The sequence below is a fragment of the Petaurus breviceps genome, unplaced genomic scaffold (assembly GCF_028583685.1).
Source record: "Petaurus breviceps papuanus isolate PSGF00001 unplaced genomic scaffold, PetGlider_PUasm1.0 37, whole genome shotgun sequence".
NCBI lineage: Eukaryota > Metazoa > Chordata > Mammalia > Diprotodontia > Petauridae > Petaurus > Petaurus breviceps.
In genome coordinates, this window is record NW_027186296.1 from 65,391,267 (window position 1) to 65,403,273 (window position 12,007).

The 12,007-nt window shown below is 35.6% G+C and overlaps 1 protein-coding gene across 11 annotated transcripts in view; it reads left to right on the forward strand.

The window, feature by feature from the left end:
• The window catches only part of ABHD2 (abhydrolase domain containing 2, acylglycerol lipase), a 127,767-nt gene that overhangs the window by 68,422 nt on the left and 47,338 nt on the right, over positions 1–12,007 (forward strand). For all 11 annotated transcript variants that reach the window (XM_069098580.1, XM_069098581.1, XM_069098582.1 and 8 more), the window contains one exon: positions 11,470–11,645. In XM_069098580.1, coding sequence (XP_068954681.1) covers positions 11,470–11,645 — 176 coding nt within the window. The remainder of the gene's footprint in view (positions 1–11,469; positions 11,646–12,007) is intronic.

A 12,007-nucleotide genomic window follows, 5' to 3' on the forward strand; every position in this document is an offset into this window, starting at 1 on the left:
ATATCGTGGAACAGAATGTGCCCTAATCTGATGCACAAGAACAACCAAAATGTCAGTGCGGGGGTTCAAGATGCTATTGAGGCCCCAAAATATCTAAGAGTATGTTTCATCCTAGTGGTTGGTGACCTGGCAGTGGGAGGGAAGGGATAAAGAGAAATAGAAAGCTTTTTAAAAGAATTAGGTGATAGAAGAGGATGATCTGCAGCCCTCCAGTGCCTATCAGTAGCAAAATCCATTAACCAGGTGCAATACAGCTAAGAAAAGACTTTAAAGCAAAGGAGCACCTGATGAAGGAAATTTGTCCAAATACAAAGACCCTGGGTAAAATACAATAAAGTACCTTATCCTGGAATTTAATAAAGAAGGACTGGGTAAATTCTAAGATAGGATAGACCCACGAAGGTAGAGCTATAGAAAAAGAAATAATCAATCTGGAACGGGGAAGGATGCAGAAATCAGCTAGGATAGGACTGAATAACCTAAGGTTTTGTGTCTATAGGCTAAATAACCAGGGAGTAAAACATGGCATCTTGTCAAGAGCCTAGCTAATGAGATAAGCTGCATCAAGTTTGATAAAGCTTGGATTTTTATAATTTATAAATGCCTTGTCATATTTCCTAACACTGTGGTAAATATGGTTTTCTGTTTTGCTAATGAGACAGTTGATGAGTAGGGGTAGTGGAGAAAAGTAAATGAGAAAGGCCACAGTCCTAAGAGCAAGGTCTAGTTGATAAACTCTCAAATACCTACTGGACTCTTTGCAAGATACAGTGGGGGAAATGCAGAAAAGTATAAGACCAGGTTTCTGCCTTCGAGAAGCTTACAGTCTAATTGAGAAGATAAAAACAGGTGAAAAGATTGAAAAAAATGGAGAGAACATTTAGTACAATACAAGGGTTGTCACAATTTGTCCAGTGTTCAGGATGAATGGGATAGACAAATGTGATGGGAATTAAGAGAAATAAGGAGCACTGTGAGCCACTGTCAGTCAAGAAGCCTTTACTGCGTACTCACTGATCTAGGAAGACTAAAGAAGGAAGGACATCTTTGTCTTAAGAAGACAGCAGGAAAAAACCCTGAGCCTTTAAGTGTAGCAGCAGAACACTGGTGATTCTTTTGCTAGAACAGTTATCTGGGATCCTTTCTGCCCCACATCCCAGTATTGGTTCTGTTCTGCCTTCACCTTCAAGGAAATTTGGATACCTAGTTTAATGTCAGAATTTTCAAGGTCCCTTTTGTCTTTTACTCAGCTTTTAGGGTTTTTTTTTCTTTATTTATTTCTAAGGGTCTTTTAGTTTGCTACTGTATTTCTGTTGCATCTTTGTGATGAATCCGGATTGTCATTTTCCCTCCCTGACCCTTCCCTAATAAGACAAGAAGTCATTAAGCTATTAAAAACTTGATAGTCTAATGGGATTTTAAAAAATAGACAGTTGAACTCAAATTGCTTATTCTGGCTTCTTAAAAATCTTAATATCTTGGTTTTCAAGTCAAGTTTTCCTATCCCATCATAAGTTAGAAAAAGTCACAGAGAAAAAATTATGTTCTTTTTTGGTTAACAGGATTTGGAGCCACATCTGTTTCCTCTGGCTAGTCTGAGAAATCGTGCAGAGTTTTATAATGAGTTCTTCTTGTTTCAAAATAAAGAACTGTGCTATCTGCATCATGTGCAACTGACTCAGTGGGAATTTCAGTTCTGTTTGATAAGGATTTTTCTTTTTAAACATACAGTGATCTTTCATTTTTCATATAAAACCTACTATACTATATACTATTGTTGTCAGAGTGCCTATTACCAAGGACTTAAAAGCACTTTGTGGATATATGGGATAGTTAAAATCTAGTTGCCTAAAAACAGGGAATGGATCTGTTGACACTCTCAAATTCCTTATGATGTAATTTTATATTATTTGTTGCTTCTTATTGTTACTTATTGTGTTCCTATGAGTCAAATACCTGCTGCATGTAAAGTACCACGTAATACTAGGTCCAGCAGCAATAAAACAGTCTCTTAGGGAGTTTACATCATGGTAGATTTGAAAGGACATTATAAATAACTATAACAAGGTGGAATATTTAAGTGTGATAAAAAAGAACAAAGTGTTTTAGGAGATCAAAAGAAGAGAAGATTATATCTGGCTGTGGGGTGGGTTGAGAGAGTGCTGAGCAAATAAAGGATGGAGGAGGCCCAAGGCAGAAGATATGGAGGACCACAAACAAGGAACATTTTAAAAATTGCTTTTTATTATTATGTGTTTTATTGCTAGACCTCCATGGCACAAAGGTATTTTGTATTAAGTCAAGTCAAGTTTTGCAGTGAAGATTCAAAACCTTCAGTGGCCTGTAACACATAAGGGGCTGGTGTTTCAAACATTACCTAAGGCACAAGAATGCCAAGGCCTAGCTCTGCCCTTGGGGAAGTTGAGAGGGAGAGAGAGATGAAGGAAATCTTCATAAATGCAGACCTTCTAATCCTTTTTTTTTCACAGATATTAAGAATTTTCTGCTCTTCCCCCTTACCATTGACCCCCCTATTCTCAGCTATGGTATAGGGAATATCATATCATTTCCTCTGTGTGCTTAAAAAAAATATAACCCACCTAAGTTAATAATAATGAATGGTGTCATGCCTAATAGAAACTGTGACTATAAAGTTATTAGATTTCTTTTTTTAATGTATGTATGAATCCAAGTGAGTATTGTCCTTGAAAATAGACTTTTTGAAGTTAAACATTTATTCCAGCAATGTTGCCATTGCTTAGAGTTTTGAGAACTTGTATAACAGCCTTGGAAGCATTCTGTAAGCCATATGAGAAAATCAGTCTTGTACCTTTGCTTTATAGCAACTCTTCATTTTTTTAAACAAAAGTAGTTTTTGTCTAACTTAACTACCTCCCTGTCTCACTCACCAGACATGATTAAAATTACTTTTTGCCATTTCCAAAAATCAAGTCCACCTTTAAAGGATAAAAACACTATTGTTGGTCAAAAGAATATGGCTCAGATGGCGCAGTGAATAGAGCACTGGCCCTGGAGTCAGGAGGACCTGGGTTCAGATCTGGCCTCAGACACTTAAAACAACAACCAAAAAAAAAAACTAACCATGTGACCTTGGGCAAGTCACTTAACCCCAATTGCCCTCCAAAAAGCAAAAAAAAAAAAAAATATGGCTCAGAATCTATAAGCACTTCCAAAGGTGTTTCAGACAGTTGAACCTTGCTGGAATAAACAACATCCCAAGCTGACTCTTTTGAAACATCCAAAACACTTATTTTAATATATAAATTCTGATGTGTTTGGTTTTTTTAATTAGTCATGTTACTTTATGATGATCTTTATCATTAAAAAAATTTAACCCAAATAATTCAAAATATATTAATCATTAAGGTTATAATGGTTCATTAAGCAAGTTCTGGAAATTTTTTTTTAAATAACATTCCTTTAATATGATGAGTGCTCAGTTAAAACAACTCTAAGGTACCACTTCACACCTATCAGATTGGCTAATATGACAAAAAAAGGAAAATGGCAAATGTTGGAGAAGAAAGATGTGGGAAAATTGAAACACTAATGCACTCTTGGTGGAGTTGTGAGCTGGTCCAACCATTCTAGAGAGCAATTTGGAACTATGACAAAAGGGCAGTCAAATTGTGCATATCCTTTGATCCAGCTATACCACTACTGTGTCTATATCCCCAAAAAGATCCTAAAAAAGGGAGGACTTACATGTGCAAAAATATTTATAGCAGCCCTTTTGTGGTGGCAAAGAATTAGAAATTGAGGGAATGCCCATCACTTGGGGAATGGCTAAACAAGTTGTGGTATATGAATGTAATGGAATACTATTGTGCTTTAAGAAATGTTGAGCAGGTAGATCTCAAAAAAACCTGGAAAGGCTTACATGAACTGATGCTGAGTGAAGTGAGCAGAACCAGGAGAACATTATACACAGTAACAGCAGCACTGAATGATGATCAACTTTGATAGACTTAGCTATTCTCAGCAATACAATGATCTAAGACAATTCCAAAAGACTCATGATGGAAAATGCTGTCCACCTCCAGAGAAGGAACTATGGAGTCTGAATGCAGATTGAAGCATACTATTTTCTCTTTTTTTGTTGCTTTTTCTTTCTCATGGTTTTTCCCTTTTGTTCTGATTCTTTTTTCACAACATGACTAATATGGAAATATGTTTAATGTGATTGTACATGTATAGCTTATATGAGATTGCATGCCATCTTAGGAAGGGGAGATGAGGGGAAATTTTAGAACTCAAAATTCTTATAAAAGTAAATGTTGAAAACTAAAAATTAATTAATTAATATTAAAAATGAGTGCTTTAGTATTAAAAAGAGGGTGTGAATGGGGAAGCTGAGTGGAACATAGGCCAGAGCATCTGCCCTGGAGTTGGAAAGACCTGAGTTCAGATCCAGCCTGAGACACTTGGCACTTGCTAGCTGTGTGACCTTGGGCAAGTCACTTAACCCCATTGCCCCTCCACAAAGCAAAAAAAAAGGGGGGGGGTATAAAGAGGCCTCCTAAAAGCAACAGAAGTAGTAACTGTTTCTAGATCTTCTTTGTGTAGCTGTCTAAAATTCACTTTGCTTTCATACTGTGTAAAAGTATAGACAAATACAATGACTACAGTAATGTATTGTTTGATAAACCCCCAGACCCTGGTTTTTGGGATAAGAACTCACTATTTGACAAAAACTGCTGGGAAAACTGGAATATAGTATGGCAGAAACTGGACATAGACCATTATCTAACACCATATACCAAAATCAAGTCTAAATGGGTTCATGATCTAGGTATAAAGGTTGATACTGTAAGCAGTCTGCTAAAACAAGGAATAGTTTACCTATCAGACTTGTGGAAAGGGAATGACTTTATGACAAAACAGGAATTAGAGAACATTATAAAATGTAAAATGGATAATTTTGACTACATGAAATTGAAAAGTTTCTGTACAAATAAAGCCAATGTAACCAAGATTAAGAGGGAGGTGGGAAATTGGGAAAGAATCTTTACAACCTGTCTCTGACAAAGGACTCATCTCTAAAATATACAGAGAACTGAGTCAAATTTATAAGAATACAAGTCATTCCCCAATTGATAAATGGTCAAAGGATATGAACAGGCAGTTTTCAGAGAAAGAAATTAAAGCTATCTATAAGCACATGAAGAAATGCTCTAATTCACTATTGATTAGAGAAATGCAAATCAAAACAACTCTGAGGTACCACATCTCACCAGTCAGATTGGCTAAGATGACAAAACAGGAAAATGACAAATGCTGGAGAGGATGTGGGCAAACTGGAACACTAATGCATTGTTGGGGGAGCTGTGAACTGATCCAGCCTTTCTGGAGAGCAATCTGGAACTATGCCCAAAGAGCTATAAATACTTTCATACCCTTTGATCCAGCAATACCACTCCTAGGGTTATATCCCAAAGAGATCATAGAAAAGGGAGAAAGACCCATATGTACAAAAATGTTTATAGCAGCTCTTTTTGTTGTGGCAAAGAATTGGAAATTAAGGGGGTGTCCATCAATTGGGGAATGGCTGAACAAGTTGTGGTATATGCATGTTATGGAATATTATTGCGCTATAAGAAACGGGGAGCAGGCGGTCTTCATATTTACCTGGAGAGGCTTAAAAGAACTGATGCTGAGTGAGAAGAGTAGAACCAGGAGGAATTTGTGCACAATTACGGACACAACGTATGTGCGATGACCAACTTTGATAGACTGGACTCTTCTCAACAATGCAGGGATATAAGTCATTCCCAAAAGACGCATGATGGAGAGAAAAACGTGCATCCAGAGAAAGAACTAGAAAGAACTAAATTTATATCCAGGTGGAAGCAAAATACCTGATCTTTTTTGTTCTCTTATTTGATTTTATGTCCTCTATACCATTTTTCATCCCAGCTGGTACAATCCATCCTTATAACCTGACCATTGTATAATGTGAAAGTATCTACAGATCCTATACTTGATTATAAGACGCCATGGGGGGGAAGGGGAGGGAGGGGGACAAAATGTGAAATTCAAGGAATTGTGGAATTTAATCCTGTAAATTAAAAGGAAACAAACAAATTAATAAATTAAAGAATTTAAAAAAAAGTATAGACAAATAGGACTTTTCTGAAATAAGTAGTAAAGAAAAACTGTAAGACTGGTCCATTTTCTTACATTACATTTCTGTTGTTTTAAAATTTCTAATTAGTAAATTGACTTTTTGCCCAAAAGATTTGAACATTTATATTCTCTTGAGGCCCTCTAGCCGGAAGCCTATTACTCTGTAAGTCAGATAAAATGCAACTGAGCTTTTTAAGACAGTAGAGTCTCATGATAGATCTATGGTTAGCAATGTTTTTACAGGGTGGCAGGGTTAGCAATAAGGGCACGGCCATATTTCTCTTCTTTGTCTTCACCTGGGTCTAGCAAGTAGACTTTCCTTCTACTAGGATCTAGTGTGGTAGGAGCCTCAGATTGGGAAAATTACTTGCTTTGGTTCTTGGGCCCAGTATACCTTCCTAATTTAATAATTATATATACTTCACTATAATAAGTGCAAGGTTTCTACTTTCTTTAATATTTCTTTCACTCTTTCCTTTTTGATTATTATTTCTTAAAATATGGTTAATCAGCTAAGTACTTGCATAAAGGTTCTTGCAGGATTGGGTGTGTGCATTCTTTTCTCTGATCATTGTAGATTCCATTGCACCAACAGCAATGTAAAGGATCATTCTCTGAGGGGAAAAACAAAAAAACTGCTTTGTGGGGTTTGGGAGATGGAGGGTTTGGGGGGAAGCGACAAGTAGTGGGATTCTTGAAATTATGACCAAATATCAATTTGAGAGATTTTTTTTAAACTTTACTATTGTTAAATACTACCTTGTGTTTTTTATGAAGTACCTCTCCCCAATGAAATTGGTCGTGTTACCTTCCATTCAATTAAACAAACATTTATTAAGTATTTTATGTTCAGAGGCCTTTTCTAGATAAAACAGCACACTAATTATCCCATTTTGCAGATGAGGAAACAGAGGCACAAAAAGTTGTAAGTGATTTTTGTAAGGTTTCATGCCATTCCATTGCAGAGGACTGATTGCACTATCCTGGATCAGGATAGTGTTCTAACCACGGCAGCTTCAGTTAAACAGGGGTTTGTCTCTCTAAATTCCTTCTATTCATCACTTCTTATTTGATTATATTCATATGCCACAGTTTGTTCAGCTATTCCCCCATTCATGAGGGTCTACTCTGTTTCCAGTTTTTGCTACCATGAAAAATCCTACTACTGAGAATTTTTTATGAAAAACAATGTATGCAGTAGTTTTGTAAATCTATGGGGTATTAACATTTTCTTCTACCCTAACATTGTTGACCACTTATAAAATACTCACCATACCTTTTTAGAATTCAACAAATTGATAGTGAAGATGTCTGCTGACTGTCCACCTCAGAAACACAAATGAAAATGCCAATACTGTGAACTCCCAATCACACTATTTTCAATCAGAATCTATTTGATGAGTGTCTACTAAGTGCAAGACATTCCAGTGGGCACTATTTGGGGGTACAAAGACATTATGTGAATCCACCAATCACCTCCTTAAAGGAACCCCAAAAGGAAATAGTAAGGCCAGACAAAAAAGGGCCATTGAAACATTTAAAATGCACAGAAGAAAGCAAAAGGAAGCACCTATATGCCAGACAGTTTTTAAAGTAATATGTGAAATGTATTGTTTACTTTTTTAAAAACAAGTAGTGTGGAGTAGAAATGCACAGTTTCATGTATAATCCCTGTGTGTAGTCTACTATTTATAAGGAAATGTTCCTTTTTTGATGTTTAAGTTCAGAATTAAAAAAATAATTTTTAAAAATGTTCTGTAAATCTTTAAGTGCTCTATAAATGTTGGGTAATATTATGATCATTATTATTGTTTCCATGAGAAAACCATAGTTTAGGGTGCTATCAGTTGAAATAATCTAAGTTTTAGCATTCCTGTATTTAGCTGTCAAATGAGTGATAAGTAAGTGATACACATGTAATAGGCAAGAGTGATTAAACTTCACAGAAGAGGTGGAACTCCAGCTGGGTTTGAAAAATAGGTAAGAGAAACAGATGGAAATACATACTGACAATTCTGAATAGAGTAAGCAAAGGCGTGGAATCAGGTGTGTTTGAGGGACAATGACTAGACCATCCTGCCTGCTGTATGGGGCTTTTAAATTTACTTGCCTCCTGTGTTATCTCGGAAACCCATAACAAAAGAAAATTATGGAATTCTAGCCCTAGAGATCCTTTAGGCTAGCTAGTCCTATCATTTTATAGAAGAAAACAAGGACCAGAAAGGTTCAGAAATTTGCCCAAGGTAACATTATTAATTAGTAGCAGAGCTAGGACAAGAACCCAGATTTCCCAGTATTGGGTGAAGTTTCTATTTGCTTTGTGCTATGCTGCCTTGCTTTAATGATAAAATGAATTCTTAGTATTGAGAAAAATTGGCCAGTTTACAGAGTGGTGGTGGTAAATAATTTAAGAGCTACCAAATGCAGTTATGAAATCTCCATCCCTGAAGTCCTTTTTTAAAAAAAAAAAATTATTTTTAGTTTTCACTGTTCACTTCCAAAAGATGTTGAGTTCCAAATTTTCGACCCATCCCTCCCTTCTCCCCACCCCAAGACGGCGTGCAATCTGATACAGGCTCTATATATACATTCACATTAAACAGATTTTCACATTAGTCATGTTGTATAAAGAATCAGAACCAATGAGAAAAACCACAAAAAAGAAGAAACAAAAAAAAAAAAGAGAGAGAGAGAGCAAATAGTATGCTTCAATCTACATTTAGATTCCATAGTTCTTTTTCTGGATGTGCCCTGAAGTTCTTCCTAAAAAAGAGAATAGATAACTATTTTCCAGAGTGATTTAGACACTCGCCTGTCTATCCCCACCCCACCCCAAAAAACACCCCATAAGATATACCACATTATCTTCCAAAGTCCTTTAAGTTCTATGATTTTATAATTAAAACCAGTGTTGATTATAAGTTCACTGGGCAGAGACCTAATTAACTTCTATATTCTGTTTAGTATTCAGCTTGTTTTAGTAGGTAATCAACAAGTTAAGGTGCTCAATTTTATTTTTTTGAATATTTTGTATATTGAAGGAGGGAATGAATAACTGAAAAAGCATTGGCTTCATGCCTACTATAGTACCTAATGAATAATTAATTGAATTGAATTGCATTGTACTGGACTAGTTAGCCACTGTGATGATTAATTACATTTACGTCGCCTATCTCAGAGGACTGTCGTAAGACACAAAGGAGAATTTAGGTAAAATATTTCATAAATCACAAGGTGCTTTATAAATATCAGCTTTATTTATTATTATTATTTTATAGGTGGTCAACAAATATATTATTATTATTACTACTATCATTACTAAAAATAATTTATACAGTTCATATTTTCCTATTTACTTTTTAGGTAGAGAGATGATGAAATATACAAATATGACTTTGAGAACACATAAAACAATATGTGAAAAATATATATATAAATTTGATAGAAAGTAACATACCAGATATCAGAACTATAACTAGTAAAGGGCTACCAGGGCTTTGTCCTAATGTACTGAAAGCTTTCAACATCATAGACACAACAAGGCTTACCATGTAGTTAACAAGAATAATTAATTAAAATAGTAGCCTACCAGATGGTGCTTCCTCCTCCCCAACTGGTCTGGATCCCTAACACCTATCGCTCACTAGGCCAGCCCTAGGCTTGGTTTGTGGTGCTTGTCCCAGCTGCAAAAATTCCTAGTTATAGCTTTTCCAAATATTAGTGGATGTAGAATAAAGGCATGAATATTACAGGGTCGGGTTACTTTAAAAAGGGCTGCTTAGAGATGTTTAATTCGAATATGGTTTTAAAGGAAGCAACAGACATGACTTAACAGATCTCATTTTTTGCTATTAATAAATGCTCTGCATGGAAGAGATTACAAATAACAGATCTACTTTTATAGTGGGAAGAGCACACATTTGGGATTAAGAAAGATGGATCCCATTGCCAGCTCTGCTCCTCACTCGCAGTATGACTTGGGCTAATCAAGATATCTCTCCATGCCCCAGTTTCCCCATTTGTAAAATGAAGAAGTTGGATTAGATGAATGCCACAGACACTTTCAGCTATAAAATATTGTGATTCTGTACTCTAAAGAACAAACTTTTTTAGATTTTCATTATGAACTTAATCATCAACAAAAATGAACATTTCAGTATACAAAAAAGGTTTGTATATGAAACTGAACCTCAGTAATGTACAGTTTTTTAAAATACAGTAGTAACAAAATTGCAGTTTTTGTGGACCCCCATCACCAACTTCTTTTTGTTCTGTGTATATTTTTAATGTTTTATTGATGCTTCTCCCTTCCTTTTTTTCCTTCCTTCATCTCCATCACTAACACAGTCCCAAGTACAATCAAGCAAAACAATTCACCACATTGACCACATTTGAAAATGCATGTCTCACGTTCCTGCCTCTGGTGCTTTGCCTGTGTGGCATGCCCTGAAAACCAATCTTCAGCTAATTGCTCTAACAGGGAAAAACTACTACCAGCAAAGTAATTTATTGCAGTTATCCTTGTACTTTTTTGTTATTAACTACAAGTTCAAATCTATTAGTTTGTACCTTCATTTATTACTTTCACTAACAATCATGAGTAAGACATCCAACAACATACTTTTTATATTTCCTATCAGGAGCTTAACTCAATATTTTCATATAATAATGACAATTGCCTTGCTTGAGCTTATAATTTTTTTGCAATAAAATTCTTTGCAAACAGGCTCCTAAGCTACTGAATTTATTGTTAGTCATTGTCTGCTTTGGACTTATAACATAGACATGAAATTTAAAGTTAGCACAGTTAAAGGCTGGTCAAAAGAAATATTTATGTTTTTTAACTTGTTTAGTGGAATGCCAAGAGACAGGGGAGCACAGCACAAAGAATTTGGGGTCTGGAGTCAGAGGCCTAGGGATCAGATCTTAGTTCTGCCACTTACTACCTGCTACATGTGTGCTCTTGGACAAGTCACATGATCTCTTTGAGCCACACTTTATGTGTAAAATGAAAGAATTGGACTCAGTGGCTTCTGAGGACCCTTCTGACTATAAATTTGTGGTCTTGTAGTCTTGTGAATTATTTAAAGCACTCACATTTGCAATATGTGCAGATCATGGTCAGGCTTCTTTTAACCACTGTGGAGCTAAAGTACAATATGATCTATGCGTGTCTTAGGATTTGTCTTATATAATTATTTTCAGTGCATAGTGTTTTCCCTGATGTTATAAAATTGGTTATAAGGTTAGTGCTCTTAAAGATTTTTAAAAGCTCATGATATGTAGAGGAAAAGTAATCCTCAATTTTTTTTTCCTCCTTAGATATATTCCACCTTTGATATGGGGGAAGAGTGGACATATCCAGACTGCTTTATATGGGAAGATGGGAAGGGTGAGGTCACCTCATCCTTATGGCCACCGAAAGTTCATCACTATGTCAGATGGAGCCACTTCCACCTTTGACCTCTTTGAACCTTTGGCTGAACACTGCATTGGAGGTGAGCCAAGTTGGTTTGGATAGTTGTGTCCTTACTTGGAAAAATTGAACCATTAAACAAGAGAAAATACTTTAACATCCTACTAAGCAGTCTATAATTACAAACAAAAAGTCTCTTATGAAAAATATTTTGATAGACAAGTTGAGGAACAAGTCTCCAGGAGTATATGAGGAATCTTTAAAATGATTAAAAATCACTTGGTATATATAAGATACTATATAAGTACTAAAACTCTTTTCAAATGATATTGTGCAAGTCCAAAAAGTTTTCCCATATGAATTGCTAAGGAGCTTACATTGGTATTATTAGTAGAGATGAAACAATGATTATGTAAAGCAACATGGCATCCTAGAAAGAATACA